The following is a 23,071-nucleotide window of genomic DNA, read 5'->3' on the forward strand; positions in this document are numbered from 1 at the left end:
GTTACTATCTTGTGGGATGATTCAGAATGACTCCGGAATCTAAAGTCGCAATGCTAGTTTTCCCGTTCCGGGTGAAGACTGATCCGTCAGACGGGAACATCAATTAGCCTTGATCGCCCAGCACCGCCGTCATGAACAATGTTGTTGTTTCATTTCTATCCGTACAGCAGTTTTCCATTCGATACGCCATGTTCTCTTACCACGGACTCGGTATAGCGCCCAGAGTGCGCTCAATGCGCGCTTGTGAATTTCGCAAACGGCATCTTTCGGGAATATCTAATGACATCATCCCGCCATGAACTCTTTCGATGCGCATCTTCACGATCATTTCCCAGGCAGCCGATATACATCAACTGGACACGCTAAGTGACTAATGGTACAGATGGGGACAGACTGCAGCAACAATGGCTCCATCTATACAGGAACAGGGCCACTTCTACCTATGCAACCACGAGCCGATATCCGACTCGCCCGAGACAGCTACAACAGCGCATCCGGTACCGCAGGAACCGAAGCGCAGATCGAAAGCTTGATTTACAAAGCTATCCACAAGTCGATATACCATCAGATATGTGGAGGAGAGCTGTCTGTGACTGGCTGTCGCCCTTCTCGGCCGACAGATCGTCAAAATGACTTCATCGACTCTATGAAGTATACAAAAGCGACCACCAGCTTATGTGATCTGGTACTTGAGCTGAGGTATATAAATCAAGCACTGCCAGGGTGTTTTTGACTCTCAGAATATTGAAGCTCAGTAAATATCTATTGAGAAGTTTGATAACTGCCAGCGCAAAGGAAATCAACAAACATGAGTGACCCCAACAACCCCAACATTCAGAAGAGGACAACCCCTCAATGGGGTCTCTACCAAAGGGAGAACTTCTGGAAGCTGAATGAGGGCAAGACTGTCCCTTTCAACACAGGTTAGTGTCTTTCAATCTCCCATATATATTAAACCTATTCAACTAACAGCAACTGCGCTCGTCAGACCCCAAGAAGTTGGAAGAAAAGGCAAAGGAAGTCCTCAGTCTGGGAGGATGGTACTATGCATCTTCGAATGCTGGCATGTCCAACACACATCTTGCCAACCGACAGGCATTCTTCCGTCACCGTATCATCCCGAACCAGCTCGTGGACACCAACCTCCGAGACACCACTACAGAGATCTTCGGCCACAAGGTCTCCGCCCCCATTGGATTCGCACCTATCGGTATCAACAAGATCTACCACAACCTTGCTGAGGTGCCCGTTGCCAAAGTGGCTGGCGAGTTGAATCTGCCATACTGTCTCTCCACGGCAGGGAGCACACCGATCGAGAAAGTCGCTGAAGCGAACGGCAAAGGCCCACGCTTCTATCAGCTATACATGCCACACGACGACGAACTGACCCTTTCACTGCTCAACCGTGCCTGGAAGTCTGGTTTTGACGCCCTGATCCTCACAACCGATACCTGGCAACTGGGCTGGCGACATGACGATGTCGCTAACTCCAACTACGCCTTCTACCGCGGCATCGGCGCGGACCTTGGTCTCAGCGACCCTGTATTCCAGAAACGATGCCGCGAGGCCGGCATCGACCCAGAGAAAGACAAAGTCGCAGCATCCGCGAAGTGGATCGACAGCGTCTGGCACGGCCGCGCCTGGTCCTGGGAGAAGATCCCATGGCTGATCAAGGAGTGGAAGCGCATCTCCGGCGGCCGCCCTTTCGCCATCAAGGGCATCCAATCCGTCGCTGACGCCAAGAAATGCGTCGAGCTAGGCGTCGACGGTATCGTGGTCAGTAACCACGCCGGCCGCCAAGTCGACGGCGCCATTGCGTCCCTCGACGCCCTCGAGAACATCGCGAACGCCGTCGGCGACAAGATCTATATCATGTTCGACTCTGGCGTGCGTGGGGCCAGTGATGTCGTCAAGGCCCTCTCGCTGGGTGCCAAGTTCGTCTTCATCGGCCGTCTCTGGGTCTGGGGTCTCAGTATCATGGGTGAAGAGGGTGTTCGACACGTCATGAAATCCCTTCTTGCTGATTTGGATATTCTCATGGGCGTGGGTGGATTCAATAGCGTGAAGGATTTCAATAAGGATATTCTCGAATCGTACCCGAAGGGGTATACCTTGATTGCTGATAAATCGGCCATCTAAACCCGAATCAGTTATAAGAGACACAAAGACATAAACCAAGATCTTTATGTGTCATGGCCAGAGGACAAGAGCGGAGCGAGTTCTGACTACTCTCGGGATCAAATCACCAGATAACACATGTGGATTGATGAACAGTATGATGACTATGTAACGAGCACAGCATATAGTAATGAATGATACAATTTCTACATATCGAGATGATACGAGGTATTATAGAGTAGACGCAGGTCTGGATCTGGTCCCTGAAATACAGGGGAAGAAGAAATATTCCTAAATTCCATTTGCATTTTTCCATTCCGTATATCGTAGTGAATATACACCTAACTTAGCTATTCTTGATTCAGAATCTATCTCATAGACAGGGAAAGACAAAGGCTAGCGCGAAGCCACGAGGCTGCATGGGGTGAAGTAGCAGGATCAGGAGGGAAAAGAACACGGAGTGTTTCTGCGGAAACGCAGTGAGTGGTTTGTTTGGATAGGGATAAGAGGCTTTCCTTCCTTGCGTGTTTGTTTCTAGGTCCGAATCCAGCGAACCAAGGCCTATTTTTAAAAAATCGGTTTTATGCTCTTGGTTGACCGATTTAAAAGAGAGAGAAAACAGTGCCACCTTAGATGCAGAGTGTAACAGATGAGCTGGATAGGATGGGTGACGGCCCCCCGCATGGAGGATGCACCCGTAGCCAGCATGAAAGACAGTGATGGAGTTGATCGAAAACGAAAGTGCCACAAGGGGTACAAGCCGTAATGGTGCTTGCTCCACTTGCTCGTATAGACGCTGTTAAGGACAGGTAGATGAGACAGGAAACATTAAAAGGCGATATAGATTGCAATATGCAGCCAGACCGACTGTACAGCTAGGTCGGGAGGAAGGGAAGTAGTAGTAGAGGCTATGCACGTTTCAGAGAGGGTGCGCAATAGAGTACAAAAGAAGCATCGGACCTAGGACATGGAGCTTGTAGTGTAGTCCACAAGGCTCTTGTATATCGAATGTCCACTTCAGTAACAATGATGGATGCTCGCGGAGAACGTTCGGGGACATTTTGATTCTCAAGCTGCCTAGCGTTTAGAGAAGCGACAGCCAGAGCATGGTTCCAAAGCCCGCGAGGAGGAGCGGGAGATTGACAGAAGTTGTACCCGCGGTTCCATTCGCTGCTTGGTGCGGAGAGGTGCCCGAAGCCGAAGCCGTAGCCGTGGAACTAGACGTCGAGACAGCCTGGGCGTTGGATGCCACGGTGGGCTGGGTAGTCGAATTGGATGGAGTCTGATCAGCACGGTTGGCAAACCCTACTCGGTTGTTGTCATAGTCGAAGACAGAGTAGACATTCTTCATGAAAACGTCGCCCACTAGCCAGTCTGTGTTCCCGAAGGTCGTGTGGCCGATGATGTTCGACATGCAGTTGTTGCCGGTATTGTCGATAGTTGAACCGACGTAATCCTTGGGGGAAATGGCATACGTAGCACCGGAGAATGTGATGGCCACGGTGCTGTTTGAGCTGCATGGGATGACGAAATCCTCCCCCGAGGGCGAAGAGCCTGGGATAAGAGCATGCAGAGCGCTGGCATCCGCAGGAGGGATCAAGATGTAGGAGGTTCCCGAGTCGATGATTGCAGACCTGCCAGTCAAATTCAACGCCTTACCATCCACACTAGCATCATCCAGGGGAATCTGCCAGAAGGAGGCATCTCCGGTCGTGTTGGTGTAGGTAATATCGCCAGCAAATTTGTTCTGGTCGACAGCGCCGAAAGAAATCTCACCATCCTTGGCCCCGTCAGAAGCACGCTGCAGACTGAGAGCCACAATGTTCGACTTCAACAACTTCGCATCCGAGACAGCATCCATAAAGCTCTTGGTGCCAAGTTGGTTGTTGTCTGATCGGCCCAAACCCAATATGCCGTCGAACGGATACTGCAGGAAGTCGTCCGATGTCTGCTTCGCCCAGCCAAATGTCATTGTAAACTCGAAGCCGGCAAACGAGACCTTGTCGCTGGCCAGGACTCCACTGACTTTGCCGCTTCCGTAGCCGACATCCCACGAGTTCGACGTGACCTGTAGACTGGACGAATCGCTCGGTCCAAAAGTGTTGTGTTGTGCGCAGGCCTTGGACGTGCAGTCCGTACCCATGACCCATGTGTTGAGACCACCGGTATCCAACAGCATCCACATCTCCTTGCCTTGCGACCCGAAATCCACCACGGAGAAGTATGAATAGTCGTGGCCGTCTTCATCGATCGCGACGCTGTGAGACATGGTCGGGGTCTTTCCCTTGATCACTGGATAGTTATTATCTCGACGGATCACCTGCAAACACATCAGCTGGGGTGTCAAAGTTAGGAAGGGTTTCCAATTGACGAACATTGTTCGGCACCTTCTTGATATCCAAGCTGATTCCATGGTTGTCAGCATTGGCTGGCAGAGTCCATGGGAAGAATCGACTCTTCAGCTTTCCTGGCGATGAGCTGCCGCTGGAAATATCGAGTTTAAACGAGTAAGGATAGAAGGCCGTTACGCCTGTGGACAGGAATGTGGAGAGCAGAACACATGATGGGAGATGCATGATCCGGGGAAGGATCTAATAGTTCTTGAATGTGGCTGGAGGCAGCATTTGATGGTTTCTGACGAAGCCACTCAGCAAGTCAGATACTCGCAACAGAAATGCGTATTTTCAACGCAAATTGCACTGAGCGAGACACAGAGAAAACCGGGCTGATATATGTACAGGTGCAGACCAACAGATGTTAGTTCACAATTGTCTGATTGCACTAGCCAAAGGAGTCCGTTTATGACCGATCTATCTCTTCTTTTCTTTTCCTGCTGGTTCGAGATGTGCAATGGAGAATCTCGAGACCAGATCTATTTTCTGGATAGTGAATGTGCTTGAAGACCGGGTTTACTGGAGGGGAAAACGAGGGAAAACAGAAACCGACGAGGGGTTAGCCACGAGAGAAGACCCCACAGTCCAGCAAGCAATTAAAACAAATGAATGAGAGGACCAGAAATTAAAGGAAAGGATGAAAAAGAAGAGACAGGAAGGTACATTGACGATGAAGATGAAGATGAAGATGAAGATGAAGACTGCGTCCAGGTCGAGATAGAAGAGAGTCTCTACTCCGTATTAGCTATTTACACCCAACTGGCCGGTGCGTTCTCCAGCCAAGGAACCAGGGGGGCGCACCAGCCGCCCGTCAGCCAAACAGTCATCTTTATCAGCCGATCCGTGGAGTTTGCCCCTGGCCGTCTTTGCCCGTTTGGATGTTTAGTCGCTCTGCTTCCAAGGTCTGTGGCGGCATCTCAGCACGTAGCTCGACGCGGTTTCTGAGCTTTTTTTGTCCGGGTTGCAGCGGGTTGAATTGTTCGTCGGCCGTGTTGAGCTCCACCCCTTAAACCAACTGACTGAGATAGACTTGCTAAATGCAGATATGGTGGTCAAGGCGACTATAATCAATGATTGATTGCTGGCTCACTGCCACTTGCGCCCAACTGATGTGCAGCTCATCATAAGGACTTTCATAATGTGTTCGTTGAAAGTGGCAGGCAATTTTCTGATAGACCACGCACAGCGGACCCTGATGTTTCAGCTGCAACCAACACCATGGAATTGATTGATCGCATCCAACCGCAGTGGGCTGTCGCAGGTGATAACTTACACGCAGGTGGATGAACCCACCCCCACAATGACAGCATCGACAGTCGACCAAGATAGCCGGCTTTGAAGCCAAGCAGACCGTTCTCAGATACCGTTGACCAACAAGAAACGGCGGCCTCGCACACTAGCAGCAACGGCAGAATCATAGAATATCCATCTCATGTGTGCATCGCGCAACCCTGATGATTGTGGAAGTCAAGATAAGAGGAAAATGAGCAAGTAATAGTCTTTGGCGTGTATCATTCCAACTGTTCGCCTGTCCGGGGTGACACGTACTCGGCCATGTCGATCGCAGTCTGGACAATGCACGGGCAAATAGGGTCTAGAACTCTGATCTCCATCGGTTACGTCTGACCTGGTGGGAATGCTCTCAGGGTCAATTAAACCGAAATGATTATATCTTGGAATTGTTACCCATGGGACAACTCTGGATGCCTGTTTCATGTCGACACTGTGCCAATTGTTGATGAGAACAGAACGCTCTGTCCACCTTGAATGAACCTGGCGATCGGATGGAACTGCACGGCACACGGAGCTGCTAACCTCCGCATCTAGACTCGGCCAGCTTGGTTACAGGGATCTCGAACGAACTAGACCAATCTGCAGCAATCTCGATGCGGCAGTTTACATTCGTCCGCGATGCAACCTGCAATCCTGGTCCGACCACATGAAGCAGAACTTTGAATCAAATCTCACTTGAACAGCGATTCCTTTCTTCCTTTCTTCTTTTTTTATTCGATGGCAGGCGCCATGATGGGGATTGAGGAGCTGGTTCGATATTCAAAGCCGCGACCTGCGACTGGATCTATCAAATTCTATGGACCGACCAGCGGGGTGCGAGTGAGAGAAGCCGTCATGCAATCGCAGGCATTAGCTTATGCACAGTTCGATGGGCATTCCAGAACGCGATGCAAGCTCAATGCCGATTTTCAAGACAGAGAAGATATCTATGATACGCAGGACCAGCCTTTCTCCGATTTATTGACCATCTCCATAACGTGCCCTATTCTCCTGGATTATGCTTTATACTGATCTAGTAAAGGTTGTACTGTACAGCATAGTATGCATCGGACTCGCTGTATCGAACAATTAGCAGTGCTTTCCAATGGAAACAGCTATATGTTTTAACCTGACTTACTGCCAGTCCGGAATACCTTCGAGTAAACGCAGCAACATGCCACGGTTCGTCTATTTTACATTTTCCCACATACAAGGCAGGAAAAGTCCTATCAAGCTCTACTCGTTTTAAGAATACCCAGAAGGTAGAACAATAGATAGGTTATCGTTTTCCACAGGGCACAGTGAAAACCTAGGCCAAAGAACAAGCTATTGATATTTTTCTAACGCCTAATTCTTACCCTCTCATATAATACTGTATAACCGCATATGTTGCCTGATCATGACACTGTCCGCAGGCCATTTGTTAATTGAGATAGATAACTACAAATAGCCTCAGTATCGACCTTCTTCCTAAGACACCCAGCCCTTAGGAGATCGAGGTAAAGGATATCAGATGTCTCTGAAGTCGGGATTTTATGACTGTATTTTCCATTCACGATATTTCCTCACATACCTTGCCAGAAGGATTGGATTGTGCATCCATTGAGACTATACATATATTTCCTGTTAGAAACCAAGGAAAGGCACTTGATCTAACTTCTAAAACATCGAGGCACTAAACAACAATAACAATAACATGACAATCTAGCATGCTCTGCATCGCCAATATAATCACAATTTCTATTGCTGTAATTCCACGCAATGAAGATAGATCGACATAAAAAAAAAATAACAAATACACACCGCAACGACAACAAGCGCAACTCGAACTAATCGACATTGTATATTGAGCAAAATATAGCTAGCTCCCTTTCTTTACTACCTGAGTAACAGTATCTACTTAGATATTCCCCGCATCATAACCATATCCCTTCAGCTTATCCCCAACCTCTCCATTTTTTTTTCTTTTTTCTCTCTCTTTTACATGCATCAAATCACACCACATCTCGACTTTTCCCCCACGATTCTGGATTGTTGTTTCACTTTCTGCACAGCTCGCCTATCCGTCCGACCGACCGACTAAATACGGTAAAGTAACTGCTAAAAAAGTCGGGAAGCAATCTACCGCACTAGCCATTGATAATATCAGGACAAATAGAAATGCAGAAGCACGAGTCTAATCCATATGATAAACTGCATGGTGGATAAAAAGCAAAAAAAGAAGAAAGAGCTTAGCATGTCTACCCCACATTCAGTCAGTACATAGTCATACTATATCGACTATAAGTAACTTAATCTGAACTAGGTGTGTGGCTCCACTGGCCTTGTATATCAATGCCGTTTACAGTAGAGGAATTGACATTCTCTAGGTAACTATATTCAGTTATCTTGCTTTTTATCACTTACTTGCTTGTCAAAATAAAATGGAGAAAAAAAAAAGGATAGGGAAAGTACAAAAGACGCATGAGATGAAGAAGAAGAAAGAAAGAAAGAAAAAAAAAAGTCTCAAGTTCCAGATATCCCTTCCTCCATGAATTCATGTGTATATAGAACTGCAGATTCACTAAACTACCTATGATCTACAGCTATAGGTTTCTTCAAGACTCAAGTAAAATACAACTACCATACCAGAAGTACTGTACAGTATATACCCTGTTCCTTCACACATATAGTAGGATAGTCCTATAATCCCACCAATTTACTCCACAGATAACCAAAGCCAACCATCACTCATCATATTTGTATTCGCGCTAACTAACTACCCCAGTCCCTGCCCCTCTACGGTACAGTGTACTAAGTGGACACCTACAGTACTCCGACCCCAGAAAATATGGTACGTACCATACATAAACAAAAAAAATCCCCCACATTCCATCTTTCCGTGGAGATTTTACCATTCATTCCCCCTCTCTCACGCATCGAGTTCAGCTGATTACGTATAGTATGGTATGTAGATCTGCGAAGCAAGACGTCCATCCATCCACTCGTCCATTGAAATTAATAATACTATCTCTCGTACCCGTTAACTGGCTAGCTAGCTACAATCTACTAGTAGTTAGTTACTGCAGCTGCCAAATGTCCCCTACAGGGATGCATGGATCAAATGCAGTGTTCACTGAATGAAGTAAGTGCATTATCCTGTATCATTATTGATGACTTCTTTTTGGCAGGTATAGTTAGTATACTCCTTTTACCCCGCACGCGGTGTCTTCACCGCTTGTCCACTGTCCCAAGTTCAAGTGAGTTGTGATTGTGGATGCGTGATAGAACTGGTCATGTGATGAGCGATGAGCTTATTTTCGGAGGAGATCCTTTTTCTCGGGGGCGTATTCTTTTTTGCGGAGGTGGAATGTATGCGGCTAGAGATGGGTGGTCATGGGGTGGTCCCGAGTCGGCTAATGTGGCTGTACGGAGTATGTTGGCGTCGCGATACGGGGTGATAAGCTAAGGCTGCTTACTCCGTAGATAGTGTTGCTTCTCGGGAGTTTCGAGCTTGTATGTACGTACTATGTTTTGGATAATTCGTAGATATTCGATTTAAAGAGGATAGTGAAAATGGTATATCGAATAGATTCAATTTCAAATGAGATCCTCAAAACTGGATCCGGCTGAGGGCAGTAGTCAACCACAGAATGAAAATCTCACGGGTTCTTTACACTGCTTCCTGCATTTCCTATCCCGCTAAAGAGAGAACGCTCATAATAAAACAAGTGGAACGGAGCAACCGGTCACAGGAAAACAAAAGGGGCAAGGATCAACAAATTGGCATTATCGCTAGGAACGGGAGGAAAAAAATAAAAGAGAGATTCGTCACAGGAAACCACCACGTCGCCGCTCACTTGCGCTGACTAGTTTGTTTGGGCCCTAAAATGTCATCCACGATGCCACTCCACAGATCCCGTAAGATGCCAGTCTCTTGCGATTGTCCGTTGTTCTGAGCCCGGATGGCGTTGCCCCGAGACTTCCCGACAGCCTCGGTCAGCGAGAAGGGATCGATGTCCACGGCGTGGTTGTCAACTACGTCGCTCATGACACTCACAGCCGAGTCCGACGACAGCTCGCCGACCGCGTGGACCTGAGGCTTCATCGGTGAGACGTAGTCGGTCTGCGTCTCGATCTTGTGTCCGTAGTTATCGGGGAAGGTCGGGATGCGGGGACCGCTGACGGAGGGGGTTGCGTCGACGTCGGCCATCGAAGGCATATAGGCAAAGTCAATGGTGGATGAATCGTGGACGGCCTTGCTGGCGCGCGAGGTGTTAAACTGGCGGGTGCTGCAAAGAGTCAAGGTTAGCGGGAATCCGCCGCATCGCGTTCCGTTCCGGGATGGAAACATACCCGCTGAATGCGCTGCCATCGATTCTTCTCATGGCGATGCTGAAAGCACGCGATTGGAGCATGTCATGGTTGTTGAGGCGGTCAACAAGCTAATGCGGTCGTGATGTCAGCATCTCTGGCTTTGTTGTCGGAACTGTTGAGACGCATTGAACGTACCTCGTCCTTGCTGCCAGCGGATCCTATCCGTCTCTTCTGGCACTCTGCCTTCAGGTCTGCAAGAGTGCGGGTAGCATATAGTGTCGTCTTGTCCGCTGCGTTGGCGGGCTGCGCGGATTGAGCGCCTGTGATGTGGAGGGAACGGCGCAGAGGCGCAGAGTGCAGCTGGGACAGCGCGCGCAGGGCACGTAGGGAGGTTGATCGAGGAGCAGCCATTGAGATGAATGTGTAGGAAATTAAGATAACGATACGACGGAATCGATGAGCCTATAGCTTGCGCGATGCAATGAGTAACGTGGACAGTGTCGAGCTGCAGGTGTATTGGTAGTAGTAGTGAGGTGTATGAGGTGTAGGAGGTGTAGGGGCTTCGAGAAGAAATAAACAATAATGGCAATCGTGGTAGGCAACAAAATATCAGGAGGGGGGAAATAAGCAATATAACTAATTATCACTTACTGTCAGGGAGAGTCTAGACTAGCGTAAGCTGATCGAAACGGGACACCGAGACGTGGTTCCGGTCAACTTTTGGATGCTTGCGGTAAAGTGTTGGGGAGAGCTGCGATAACTGATCAGTAAGGCAGCCCAGAAACTTGGCGGTCTGGACAGGGAGAGACTATCGAAGCCACGAGTGGACATTGTTTGATATCACAGACATACCTGTGCTGGTGGTGAGACAGTATTCTGCGAGCTCCGTCTTGGTCGTGCGCAGGAGTGATGTTTCTGTCTCAACAGGGGTTGAGGCTAGGGAAGCTTGGCTGTTGTCTCTCTTTTGCTTTTTGCAGTGTGCCTGTATGGATTATTATTGGAAATACGGTGCGGAAAAGATCTCAGACCAAAGTAGCCACGAGATGTTTGGGACGGACCTCCTGGCTCCTTTTAAGGCGTGAGACGTGACTACGAGCGGGACAGGAATATGTAACTAATCGAGTACGGAGCAGTTTTACTAATTACACAGCTCTAGAGAAGAGCAGATCGAACATTCCCCATGACCAACAATAATCTTCCACCGGCACAATTGCTCTCTCATCAGCCGTGTGGGTGTCGACAGCCACCATATCTAGAGTACTCCGGATGGGACGATCATTGGCCGCTCCGGAGCGTTATGGGATGGAGATCCATGGAGATCCAGGATGACGCCAGCAAAGAGTTTCTCGTTGTCTCTGTGTCTGTTCTCTTTCCATCCATCCATTTTATCCACCCATAATCATATCCATCTCCCCAGGCGGGGATAAGGGGGAATGCAGCAGCTTCATCCGTGAACCAGCAACAGCAGATTGTCGCGTTGATCCAGCAGGGCGGAGGAAGCTCTCCCCAGACAAGCCAGACGTTGGCGTTCCCTGGCGATCCGGTGGGCCAATCACGTTGGGGATCTGGCCCGCATTACTCTAGACTCGTTGAGGAACAGGGGTCCCCGGAGTGGGGCAACTTGCTTCTGGAAGGGGAAGCGGTGAGGGGATGATCAGATCATGAGGGGGAACTCAATGGAAGTGGAAGCATTCCTAGTAGTACTTCAAGCAACCAGTGGTGGTCGTCTTGTACTCTGCACTCTCCGCAGAGCCAGAGCCTACTCCAAATATGACGGGCTAACAGTGATACTACTTTCGTCCATCTATCTACTCCCTATGGTAGATAGTAGATACCAGACACTCATGGAGAGCAACGGAGAGTTTCTCCAGATTATTAACAGCTCTCTCCGGTGGCGGCCGCTCCACCGGATCCTTCCGGAGTTGCGACTGGTCTCCCCAAGGCTCAAGCATCGACAGGTCACGTGAAGACCCTGACTCACCTCGCCGGTGACGCAGCACGATGCCATCTGCCCGAGGCACGACTAGAGTATACTAGAGGATCACTGTACTCCGGAGACGACTCCATAGTTAAAAAGCTCCGAGATGCAACGGGGTGCTTATTTCCGGAAGACGGAAGGCTTGAAGAACAACTCATCATCCCCGGTCGTCCGGGGAGTGGGGATCAGATGGAAAGATGGAAAGAAATCATGAAGAAAATAATAAAATAAAATTTAAGAAAAATTAAAAAATTAAAAAAAAGAGGACGTCTCTACTGATCGGTTCGCCGTAATCAGTAGATAACCCGTTTCGATCGACGAATTTCCTGCATTTGATCCATCTCACGGTCTTTACCCGGTCCTGGATCAGATGGGGACCTTCGGACCAAGCTCGGACTTTTCGATGAGTGGGGGAATGGATCTTTCTGAAAGTAGGAGAAAGCTGTGTCTGTCTCTTGACTCTCTTCAATCAAAAGTGCAGCATATAGACTTTCCGCTGGGCCTCGGCATCTGGTGTGAGACGTCTCAGGAGTCAGGACAGAGTGTAGATGGCATGACCTCGGTGCTGTCGTCACCGGACTTGATGTCTGCCTCGATCCGTTGTGGTCAGATTCGAATCGACTGTCGATTCTGGCGGCAGTGTCGGGGACGAAACAGTCGGGAACCCTGATCATACAGCCTCTTTGTTCCATCCTACTTTCTTCGATAATACTAATACAGCCTCACGTTAACTACCAATCTTGCGCACGCTCCAAGTAGAAGAGAACCAATCAGCAAATGACGACATATAAGATGACCAATCATAGCTCTCTCTCTATTGTGTATCTGTCTACAATTTGGACGCCAACTGCCGTCCACGACCTCGAGCAACAGCCCGAGCATACGGATGCGAGCGAGAACCTGGTACCAGATGGTCTACGTCGCCCGTGTTGAGCAGATCTGGAGTGGCTTGGTCAAGGCTTGTGATACCCGTGTTTCTCATGGCAGTTTCAAGCTCATCGCGCATAACTGTTCGATCGTTAGCCAAGAGTCTCAGGAAGAACGCAACATGAGGACATACTATCTATCAAGTGCTCGACACCTTCCTGGCCATAGTTCGTGGCGAAGAGCATACTGCGCCCCATACCGACAGCAGTGGCCCCGAGACAGACGGCCTTCAGGATGTCTGTACCACGTCGGATGCCGCTGTCGACGTAGACCTCCATCCTGTCAAAGATCTCAGGGCAACGCTTGTGAAGCTCCAGGAGGGTGATGATGGACGGTGGACTGGTGTCCAGGTTCCGGCCACCGTGGTTACTGATGAGGATACCGTCCAAGCCGGCCTCCATAGCTAGGATGGCATCGTCGGCCGACATGACGCCCTTCAGACAGACGGGTAGATGCGTGTGTTCTCTGACCCAGACCAAGTCTGCCCATGTCAGGCCAGGATCGATGAAACCAGCCATCACGCGTCCCAAACCGCCGCCCTTCTTGTCGTTGGATGCTTTTGCCGGTGCCATTGGTACCGACAGACTCTCATCAGCCTTTACACGTTCATCTGCTTCACGTTTGCCTGGCCAAGCAGCGTCCACCGTGACGAAGATCGCCTTGATGTTGGGATTGTTCGAGCACTGACGGAGCAGCGCTGCGGACTTCTGTCGATCTCTGTTTACATATAACTGAAAGAAGAAATTTCCAGATGGAGCAGCCGCGGCTAGTTCTTCCATGTTGTATGAGGAGTTGTTCGATATCTAATACCCCCACAGTAAGCTGACTGCCTTCTCAGAGACTTGCGACTGGTGAGAACTTACTCCTTGCATGATACCTTTACTCTGACATGCTCTTCCAATGGCACATTCTCCGTCAGGGTGAATCAGTTTCGCCATAGCTGCGGGTGACACAAACAGAGGAAGACTGCTGTCAATCCCGAGAATCTTCGTTCGCGTATCGACGGAGCGCACGTTACGCAGGACCCGAGGGCGAAACCAGATCCGATCAAAGCAAGACTTGTTAGCATCTCTAGTGATGAGGTCCGTCGCTGCACTGGAATAAAAGGCCCATGTCTTCTTGGTAGCTGTCTTCGAGGCGACGAGCTCGAAATCATGCGAATTGATCAAGGTTTCCAGCGGTGGCTTTTCATTGTCCAGCACCACCTTTGGGTTTTCTGTTGGAGGTTGTTTAACCCACTCTTCATCGATAGTGGAAGCATCCAGAGTGCCCTTCAACTTGTCTGGATTTAGGTTATCCCTCAGAACGTTGGGGGCATGGATCTCGGAATAGGCCTTGGTGGCATCGCGGCCCGCGTACTTCAAAATAACTGTTCACATGCTTAGTGGGTACAGATGGAAGGATTCACGAGGTATTATTCTCACTAGCAGATCCTCCAGGATGCTCTTCAAGAAAGTCTGTCACATCCCAAACTTGACCGTCTACCACAATCCAACAATCTGCAGGAGTGGCATGCTGCGAGACTTCCTGCGCAGATACCAGCTTTGACTGAGCCATCTCTGTTGAGATGGCAAGCTAATGAGATCGAAAGCACTCCAGGACAGTATTCGAAAACCCCCTGGCTAAAGTCAGGCTTGTCGGTGTCCAAGGTAATGCTTAGTACCTGCTGCTTTTCCTGGAAACCAGTTCCAAATCTCGCGGCAACAAAGAACCAGCCGAGAAAGCAAGACACGTGTGCCTGTAGCTTTATAGAACGAGCGGAGATTCCGCCGTCTCGCGCGAGAAAATGCAAAGCCGTTGATTATAACGGATGGATCGCAACGTCCCTGCTAGAGAGATGATATGACGGCCAATGAAGCGACATGTATTTATTAAGTTCGGATCACCCCCGTGTCTGGACTCCGTAGCTGTGCCCATTTCTCAACTTCCATTCGCCCAGCCAGCACACCGCTTTCATAGGCGCATCGAGACGGACAACATTGAAAAAGGCGGAGAGAGACAGACAATTCGCCATTTCGCCGGGATTTTCATTATCTACAAGCGGGGCTCCCGCATTCTAGATCTAAAGATAGCTAGCCTTTTGTGGGACTGTGAGGCAGAATCATCATGGGCTTTTAAAGGTATATCAAAGAAAATGTTCGAATCGATATGTATCTTAAACATCAGTTACTTTAATCACTGACTATCATGACGGGTTTGCTGCTTACAAGAAAACGGATAATTACCACTCGTATTGTAATTGCCTCGGGCACAGAGTCGGCGCATCCCCGAACGCCGGCAGCGGACTTGTATGCGAGTGCTTAGCCACATGTGGATAAGCAACATGTGGCGGGAACATGTGGCTTGAACACCGTCGAATTAGCCGTAATTATGTCAGACTCGCTTTCCCTACAACATAGGTGGATATACATGACTGGATGCAGGATATCTATACCTACTAATGCAGTTTCTCGTTGCCAGGAACAGTATTTTGAGGAGACCTTGGATTAAACCCGCATCTCCCGTTTCCTGCTTAGGGTCCACAAAATCTGTCTGTGGATTATCCTCGGCCTTGAAGCATAACAAGACTGGAGTTCGTTTGAATATCCGAGGTTTTTCTTCTTTTTCGCACCTGCAAACTAGTGCTTCTGACTCAAAGATGAGTGAAACAACAAAGACGTTGAGATATGTCGATGTAGGTTGATACGAATTCCTACTGTATGCTTTCTGTAACATGTAACTGACTGCGATCTCAGATTGGCATCAACCTTGGTGACCCTGTCTTCAGGGGCAGCTATAATGGCAAGCAAGTCCATGATGATGATCTAGCAGACATCATACAGCGCGCTCGTGAAGCTGGCTGCGAGAAGTTCATGGTGACTGGATCGGACCTGGAAGAATCGCGGCATGCTGTACAACTTGCTCGTGATTATCGTACGTCTATTCCGCCAAACTGGGTTGAGAAGGCGTCTCTAACATTTGTTTCCTTTAGCTGGGTTATGCTACGGTACTGTTGGAGTGCACCCCTGTCAGGCAAACCACTTCGACAAGCACCCAGGTGGCCCCTCAAAGTTGCTGGAAGAGCTGAAAGCCCTCGCCCTGGAAGCTAAAGAATCAGGTCTTGCCGTCGCTTTTGGTGAAATTGGACTCGACTATGACCGACTCTTCTTGAGCGCAAAAGAACCGCAACTGAAGTACTTTGAGGCACAACTAGATCTGGCTGTCGAGATCCAACTTCCGCTTTTCCTCCACTCGCGAGCGGCCAGTGAGGACTTCGAACGATTGCTTGCCTCTAGACTCGACAAATTGCCAAAGAAGGGCCTCGTTCACAGTTTTACGGGCACGGTGGAGGAGATGCAGAGGTTGGTTGCAATGGGTCTCGATATCGGTGTCAACGGATGTAGTATGAAGACGGAAGAAAATCTGGAAGTCGTAAAGGCGATTCCGTTGGAGAGAATACAGATAGAGACTGATGGTCCCTGGGTAAGTACGGAGAAATCTGACATGGGAACTCTTTTGGCTGACAAGGTCCAGTGTGAGATTCGACCCTCACACGCCTCAGCGAAGTACCTACAAGGGGCCCCGGAGCTACCCAAGGCGGTTAAGAAGGAGAAGTTTCAGAAGGGATGCATGGTGAAGGGCAGAAATGAGCCTGTCGCCATCAGTCATGTTGCGCAAGTTATTGCCAACGTGAAGGGGATTTCAGTCGAGGAGGTCTGCGAAACGTAAGTCCCCAGTTTTCGAACGTTCTAAGGTCGTGACTGACATATCCAGTGCGTGGAATAACTCGATAAAGATGTTCGGATTGGGCGTCAAGTCCTCATAAGCCGTGACAATATACGACACGGTTTTAGACTAGTTGTTTAGTGTTGGTTTTTAGAAGCATTATAGAGAAGACATACGTTCACGAAACGACGCAACTTCCTCGACAACGGATTTGGACGCCTATTGAGGACCCTCATTCATACACATGGCTTTAACAACTAGGCCCCGGGTGCTTTTTCCTTGGTCGCATCTGCATGTTGTGATTGACCAGCGGGTCTAGACTACCTTTTCCGGAATAAAACGTGCTAACATGACACCGGAGATCTTTACCGTATCTATACTCTACTACATGAGCATGTAGTTAGTTAGTTATAAGCATATGTTTCAACAGCCACAATATTAACCTACACCAATCTCATAGTCGAAGAAAACTGCTCATCACCTAACTGGCTAGCGATCCCTGCAGTTTTCTCTAGGTGATGCACGTGATGATTGGCTCTATGTATGTACCTTGCAAACACGACCGATTTCAAACCCAATTCAAGACATGTTTTTCTTTTCTTTTATATTTAGTGTTAGAGGTCCAGGTAGAGTATCGTATCGCCAACTAGGAGTTCTCCTTTTTGGTCGAGTGGCAGAAAGCCGATATTTAGTGCTTATTATTTTCTCGTATACAACGTTGCCTGTCGTTGCATAAGCGCTTGTTGATACCGCCTAAGTATAGACATTGACTGTGCCGCAGCCACCTTCAAAAAACCGTTGTCAAACTACCTAGCCACATGATCGTATGTTGCACCTATCAGATCAGTTACATCTCAAGAGAAAGACTACAGTACTAAACTACAAACCCCTCATTTGGGAATCGATTCCTGAACTCTAGACAGGAGATGGAGATGGGAGGACGATGGGGGAGCGATCCCCACAATCGGCCTAGTAGAGCGACATGAGCCATTGTCAATGGTTACTAGCATTTAAGCTTGAGTGACATCGTGGGTGTGAGTGCATTATTATTGTAACCTCGTATCCATGCTGACGAAGGCTACGATATGGGGTTTTGACTGATATGTAGGTATGTAACCTGCCGCCGCTATTCATTCCGCGCATTGGGGGCTGAAAATTAATATATGAACGCAAACTCTTGACGAGAGGATAAAATGCGATCCGATTCTTGTGGTGTATTATTTCTCTCGATATTTTCGAAGATTATCCCCGTCTGAGGCAGGGAATAATACTCATTTCTTATCATATTTCTAACAATATCGAGAATAAAAAAATGGAGGAAGCCGACATAGTGGTAGCCGGTGGTAAGTCCAAACAAACACAGAACAACAGATTGGATCCCATTCCCGTTCATCATTTAACATATATGGAGGTCGAACTGTTCTGATCCAGATATGACAATGTAGGAGGAACCACCGGCCTCATAGTCGCATGTCGACTCGCAAAAGCAGATCCAACACTCTCGATCGTCGTTCTCGAATCTGGCATCGAAACAAGGAATAACCCTCTCATCGTCAATCCTGCCATGTATATACATAACCTCTTTCCCCCATCAAAAACAGCAGCGTTCTACAAATCTCGAGCAAGAGAAGAACTAGGTGGAAGAGAGCTCGTCATCGTAGCAGGAGGATGTCTAGGTGGTGGAAGCTCGATAAACCTTATGGTATATTCCAGAGCGCAGATGATTGATTTTGATGATTGGGGGGCAGACGGTTGGAGGGGGAAAGATATGCTTCCTTTTCTGAGAAATGTGCGTGAGATATATTTATATATATAGTTTTTTTTTTTTTTTTCTTTCTGTGTTTTCATTCTTGTTTGCTGACGCTGGATCAGTATGAACGGTTTCAAGACACGAATCCCGGAATCGATAAATCGGTGCATGGCTATGAGGGTGAAATTAGCGTGTCCGCCGGCACGTACGCGCAGAGACCGTTCCAGGAGGATTTTTTGCAAGCGTGCAAGCAACTTGGAATCCCAGAGACGGTCGATGTGCAGGATTTGAGGACGTCGAATGCTGTAGGGGTATGTTCTTACTTTCCTTTCACCCAGCTCTTCACCGGTGCTACTATTTAGTGAAGCAGCTAACTTTATTATTGTCTTATACAGAGATGGAACAAGTATATCGACCAGGACACGGGGTTAAGGCAAGACGTCCCTCATCGAATGCTCTACCCAATTCTCGACGCAAAAGATACCGGTCTTCGAGTCCTGACCGAATCAAGAGTCGATCGTATATTATTTGAGGGCCACAAAGCTGTTGGGGTGAAGTACCGACATGGCACAACTGATAAAGAAATCCGCGCTCGACGACTCGTCGTCCTTGCCAGCGGTGCATTAGGCACACCGCAAATCCTGGAAAGGTCTGGTATCGGTGGCAAAGAACTACTTGACAAGCTGGGGATACCACTAATATCTGACCTCCCCGGAGTCGGAACGAATTATCAAGACCACAATGCCTTAACCTATCCGTACAAGTCAAGTGCGAGCGCGGAGGAAACTCTGGACGGCATAGTCAGCGGTCGTCTCGGTCTCGAGGAGGCCCTAGAGAAGAAAAACGCCGCTCCTCGACGACACATCCTTGGGTGGAACGGCTTCGACTGCGTGGGAAAGCTTCGACCCACGGACGAAGAAGCAGAGTCTTTCCCAGAGTGTCTGAAGACCCTTTGGGAGAAAGACTTCAAGCCCCGTGCTGAGCGTCCGCTCCTGCTCATGTCCTCGCTGGCAGTATACTTTGGAGATCATTCCAATCTCGGAGAGTCCCAACACTTCAGCCTGGGTCCCTATACCCCTTACCCATACTCGCGTGGCTCCGTCCACATCACTGATCGCAATCCGCTCACTCCTCCGGAGTTTGATTGTGGATTTTTCGACAATCCTGCAGACTTGGAGAAGCTCGTGTGGGGGTATAAGAAACAGAGGGAAATTGCACGTCGGATGGCGCATTATCGAGGACCTCTTCAAACGGGACATCCTTCGTTTCCCGCCGGCTCGAAAGCCGGATTCGATGCTATCGACGAGGCCTCGAGAGAACAAGGACATGCTGTTCCGATCACGTACTCTGAAGAAGACAACGAGGCAATAAGAGCCTTCCTTAGAAATAACATCTCAACGACGTGGCATAGTATGGGTACGTGTGCGATGAAGCCGCGAGAGGAGAGAGGTGTCGTTGATAAAGATTTGGATGTCTATGGTGTGGAACAGTTAAAGATCGCCGGTAAGTTTTCTTTCTTTTAATACGCCTCTATCCTAGTTCCTTGATCGTTTTAAGGAAACAATTTCGCCAGGCTAATGTACGATTTGATAGATCTTTCTATCTGCCCTAGTAATGTGTCCGCGAATACGTACTCTACTGCTCTTGCGGTCGGTGAGAAAGCTGCGTCCATCATCGCAAAAGCGTTGGGCATTCCCTACTCACTTGAGCCGGGTCCACTGGATCCTGGGGTGGCACATCCTTGAGTTTTGTGTCACAGTTGCCTTGATGGCAGCTAGTGTCCTGAGAGGGAAATGTCGTCTACTACAACCCATAGTGATGGACAGTCTGTGAAAGGGACATCTCTCTACGAGATACCTCGAGTATGTGCGAAAGGACTTTCAGAGAGATAAAGAAGGCTAATCTCGATCTATTATATTGAGAGAAACTGAGTGACCGCGCTTGTAGACCTTGAATTAGTATAGAGTATAGTTTGTGAAAAATCAAGGTGACTGAACATACATTGAGTCTATTGAGAGATTTGTTTATAATCCGTGAAAGAAACTTGCTCATATACAGCTGCTTGTCAATGTAGCATGTCTTCATCAATATCGTCCCAGTACATGGTATCTCGCATATGCTGCTTGTCGAGAGCCATTGTACCGTTCTCTGCCGGTAAAGTTGGTCCTGCATAGAATCTTTCTAAGTCCTGCTTAATATGACTCAATGAAAGCCCGAAGTGGTCGAAAGAGAGAGGAGATGAAGAAAGTACCGGACCCGGTAGCTGCGATGAGACTATTTGGCCGCTGGGGTCAAGGATGTCGCTGCTAGAAAGGACGGAGAGATCATCATGGTCTTGATACTCTTCCTCGCCTGACTCATAGTTCTCGCACATTTGGAGCGTGTCCAAGAGGTCCTCCTCGTATCCCATGTCTTCTTCAAGGGCAGGTGAGCAGAGATCTTCTTCGAGCATCGACGTCAAATTATCATCTTCGCACTCTTCATCGTCAAGTAGGTCATTATCCGAGTTGACATCGTCTTCGAGGATGCTGTCATCGCCCGCAAATAGGCTCTCAAAGACTGGAGAATTTATTCTGTTGACACTTGCAAAGCCACGCATTTTGCGAGCGGCCTTCACACGATAGACACCTTTTTGCGCAATTTTCCAAAGCAGAGACTTGAGCATTGCCTTTCCATTCGGTACTTCATCAATATCGAGGTCTGTCCCGTGGTGCGATGCATAATGTCCCTGGAGAGAAGACAGTCTCTGCGAAGAAGTCAATATGTCGACAGTTTCGATTATCGAGGACATTGCCTTGGCGATTACTGGAATAAAACATGCTCTTTGTTGCATGGCCTTTGGAAGCAGAAGCGTCAGTAAGCTATTACTTTCTTCCCTGAGAAGTAATTCAGACTTACCTCGCGGTATCCCGGAGAGAAGACAGTAGGAGCAACGTCTGAAAGCTTGTATATAGTTTCTTCCTTGATACTCTCGACACCAACAGTAGATTTCGAATGAGTCGTCGCAAAAATATCATCAAGGCAAACTCCAAGGAGCCTGTGGAACCCAACCCTGCTTCCACTGGAATTGAAATTATCTTCTGTATTACCATAACCCGTAGCATAGTATTTAAATTGCATCCCAGAACTTTGAAAATGGCGTCCAAGTGATTCGAACTGTAATTGAAAAGGAGCCGGTCGGATCTCTGATTTACTAGGGGGGAATGAAGGATCATATCCTAGAATGGGGCAGCTCTGGAGCGCTTCATCGCAGGGTAAGTCAGACCTTGGTTGAATGACGCAGAGCGCTACCGTGCCAGTTCCAATGATTGACCGTGCGATAGTAGGCGTATTATGTTTCCCATTGGATGAATGAAAGTTGAGAGATAGGTGCACTTCAGAAAGAGTAACCCTCGGGATAGCTGGAGGAGGTTGAGCGGTAGCACGGAAAAGACCCAGGAGTTGATGGGGTACACGCCGTACTGCTGTAGCAAGGGAATTCTCCTGTATGTTGAATGCCATGCTCAAATCTGTTGCGACATCTGGGTCCAGTACATCCTCGCAACTCTTTATTGCGACCGTAAGGCCAAGATCGTGCCAAACCTGGAATGGCTTTTCAGTAATTGAGAAATCCTCTAAAAACTCTCAGTCAGACCTTTTCATACTGAAACATCTCAGATACCAGCTTCAAGTAAGAAGACGCATGGCTTTGAGAATCTCTGTTCCCCTGCACATGGACACGCAGTATGAGTTCTGGTGCCGGAGCTACCCAGCATTGTCTAGACTTGAGAATCTCTCCAAGTCTGTCAGAGTCAGATGAGATAGGGGAGTTTTCCGGTATGATGAACTTGGTGAAAACATATGATGTCAGTCTCAAATCTGAATCTAATAGACGCAACGTGCTGGACCCAAGATCCAAGACAGTAGACGTTCCTGCAGTCGCCATCGATAGTACGCATCAAGAGCATATCATCTCCAGAAGATAGACCAGTATCCTGGAATATTATCGTGTCCAATTTATGCCCATCACGAGTGGAGAATGACGGACATTGATAAATTAGGTACCTGAGGCAGTGGAGCAGGAGACAGCTTTCTCAAAAAGGGAAGCGCTACAGCATATAACCCGTTGGCATAAACAAACCCACCAAGAACACCGGCCAGAGAGACACGAAACAGACAATAATTGAGAATCCACAGCAAGACTTGGAAGGAAGTAAACTAAATATGGTCTATCTGACTGTAAAGGGAGGGGCTTGAGGAGGTTCCTCAAGGGATGGGTATGCGACCGAGTACTCAAGACCAGCTAGAGGTCAGTCATTCCTACTTATCAGACAACGAGAGTCATTGAGCTAGTAATTTATCGGGGAATATAACATCTTTGGAAAAGGAAGAGACAGGTATATAGGTAGGTAGTTAGTAGTGTCGGTCCGTTCTTCATCTATGTTTCTCTATGAAACACCATACTCGTATGTCGACTAGAGAGTATCTCAACCTTAAGGCCACAGGTGCTCGCTGTTCTATCTTTCATTCTCTCGACAAGACTGCACGCGACCGACGGTCTACTTAATATTTGACGAAGCGATAGAATTGATCATCAGGGGGAAAGGGAATCCATCTCGCTCAGGCCACCAAGAGGCCGATACGGATCACGTG

The 23,071-nt window shown here is 48.4% G+C and overlaps 7 protein-coding genes across 7 annotated transcripts; 3 read left to right on the top strand and 4 right to left on the bottom strand.

Annotated features, from left to right (window-relative positions):
- Positions 1–808: 808 nt before the first annotated feature.
- C8Q69DRAFT_441546 (L-lactate dehydrogenase) lies at positions 809–2,139 on the top strand (the record flags this gene model as incomplete). The annotated part of the gene is made up of 2 exons (XM_028628758.1): positions 809–923; positions 989–2,139. The coding sequence occupies 2 exons, from the start codon at positions 809–811 to the stop codon at positions 2,137–2,139; spliced, it is 1,266 nt and encodes a 421-aa protein (XP_028486993.1).
- Positions 2,140–2,818: 679 nt separating this feature from the next.
- C8Q69DRAFT_132533 (putative aspartic-type endopeptidase) lies at positions 2,819–4,907 on the bottom strand. The gene is made up of 2 exons (XM_028625326.1): positions 4,494–4,907; positions 2,819–4,438 (listed from the first exon to the last, which is right to left on the bottom strand). Exons 1-2 carry the CDS (start codon positions 4,692–4,694, stop codon positions 3,203–3,205), a joined length of 1,437 nt encoding a protein of 478 aa, XP_028486994.1. The 5' UTR covers positions 4,695–4,907; the 3' UTR covers positions 2,819–3,202.
- A 4,390-nt stretch (positions 4,908–9,297) lies between these two features.
- C8Q69DRAFT_132751 (hypothetical protein) lies at positions 9,298–10,824 on the bottom strand. The gene is made up of 3 exons (XM_028625328.1): positions 10,275–10,824; positions 10,119–10,207; positions 9,298–10,054 (listed from the first exon to the last, which is right to left on the bottom strand). Exons 1-3 carry the CDS (start codon positions 10,488–10,490, stop codon positions 9,619–9,621), a joined length of 741 nt encoding a protein of 246 aa, XP_028486995.1. The 5' UTR covers positions 10,491–10,824; the 3' UTR covers positions 9,298–9,618.
- A 1,982-nt stretch (positions 10,825–12,806) lies between these two features.
- C8Q69DRAFT_132862 (putative mitochondrial cytochrome b2) lies at positions 12,807–14,688 on the bottom strand. The gene is made up of 4 exons (XM_028625329.1): positions 14,409–14,688; positions 13,848–14,353; positions 13,118–13,787; positions 12,807–13,065 (listed from the first exon to the last, which is right to left on the bottom strand). Exons 1-4 carry the CDS (start codon positions 14,539–14,541, stop codon positions 12,887–12,889), a joined length of 1,488 nt encoding a protein of 495 aa, XP_028486996.1. The 5' UTR covers positions 14,542–14,688; the 3' UTR covers positions 12,807–12,886.
- Positions 14,689–15,622: 934 nt separating this feature from the next.
- C8Q69DRAFT_504021 (hypothetical protein) lies at positions 15,623–16,789 on the top strand (the record flags this gene model as incomplete). The annotated part of the gene is made up of 5 exons (XM_028632548.1): positions 15,623–15,658; positions 15,720–15,897; positions 15,956–16,446; positions 16,498–16,688; positions 16,738–16,789. 5 exons carry the CDS (start codon positions 15,623–15,625, stop codon positions 16,787–16,789), a joined length of 948 nt encoding a protein of 315 aa, XP_028486997.1.
- Positions 16,790–17,505: 716 nt separating this feature from the next.
- Positions 17,506–20,166, top strand: C8Q69DRAFT_455156 (putative choline dehydrogenase). The gene is made up of 4 exons (XM_028629751.1): positions 17,506–18,032; positions 18,135–18,478; positions 18,562–18,750; positions 18,835–20,166. Exons 1-4 carry the CDS (start codon positions 18,002–18,004, stop codon positions 19,960–19,962), a joined length of 1,692 nt encoding a protein of 563 aa, XP_028486998.1. The 5' UTR covers positions 17,506–18,001; the 3' UTR covers positions 19,963–20,166.
- Positions 20,167–20,504: 338 nt separating this feature from the next.
- Positions 20,505–22,364, bottom strand: C8Q69DRAFT_504023 (hypothetical protein; the record flags this gene model as incomplete). The annotated part of the gene is made up of 3 exons (XM_028632549.1): positions 20,505–21,275; positions 21,338–22,021; positions 22,074–22,364. 3 exons carry the CDS (start codon positions 22,362–22,364, stop codon positions 20,505–20,507), a joined length of 1,746 nt encoding a protein of 581 aa, XP_028486999.1.
- Between the last annotated feature and the right edge of the window lie 707 nt (positions 22,365–23,071).

Source organism: Paecilomyces variotii, assembly GCF_004022145.1.
Source record: "Paecilomyces variotii strain CBS 101075 chromosome Unknown C8Q69scaffold_2, whole genome shotgun sequence".
Taxonomy (NCBI): Eukaryota; Fungi; Ascomycota; class Eurotiomycetes; order Eurotiales; family Thermoascaceae; genus Paecilomyces; species Paecilomyces variotii.

Excerpts from the sequence above, each read along its gene's own strand:
- C8Q69DRAFT_132533 (XM_028625326.1), bottom strand. The coding sequence starts at position 4,694 with ATGCATCTCCCATCATGTGTTCTGCTCTCCACATTCCTGTCCACAGGC. Across the intron at positions 4,439-4,493 it reads TCAAGAAGGTGCCGAACAAT|GTGATCCGTCGAGATAATAA; the intron begins GTTCGTCAATTG and ends ATGTGTTTGCAG.
- C8Q69DRAFT_132751 (XM_028625328.1), bottom strand. The coding sequence starts at position 10,490 with ATGGCTGCTCCTCGATCAACCTCCCTACGTGCCCTGCGCGCGCTGTCC. Across the intron at positions 10,208-10,274 it reads CCGCTGGCAGCAAGGACGAG|CTTGTTGACCGCCTCAACAA; the intron begins GTACGTTCAATG and ends CGACCGCATTAG. Across the intron at positions 10,055-10,118 it reads GATGGCAGCGCATTCAGCGG|CACCCGCCAGTTTAACACCT; the intron begins GTATGTTTCCAT and ends GACTCTTTGCAG.
- C8Q69DRAFT_132862 (XM_028625329.1), bottom strand. The coding sequence starts at position 14,541 with ATGGCTCAGTCAAAGCTGGTATCTGCGCAGGAAGTCTCGCAGCATGCC. Across the intron at positions 14,354-14,408 it reads GCATCCTGGAGGATCTGCTA|TTATTTTGAAGTACGCGGGC; the intron begins GTGAGAATAATA and ends GCATGTGAACAG. Across the intron at positions 13,066-13,117 it reads TGTCGAGCACTTGATAGATA|TTATGCGCGATGAGCTTGAA; the intron begins GTATGTCCTCAT and ends ACGATCGAACAG.
- C8Q69DRAFT_455156 (XM_028629751.1), top strand. The coding sequence starts at position 18,002 with ATGGAGGAAGCCGACATAGTGGTAGCCGGTG. Across the intron at positions 18,479-18,561 it reads TGCTTCCTTTTCTGAGAAAT|TATGAACGGTTTCAAGACAC; the intron begins GTGCGTGAGATA and ends ACGCTGGATCAG. Across the intron at positions 18,751-18,834 it reads GGACGTCGAATGCTGTAGGG|AGATGGAACAAGTATATCGA; the intron begins GTATGTTCTTAC and ends TGTCTTATACAG.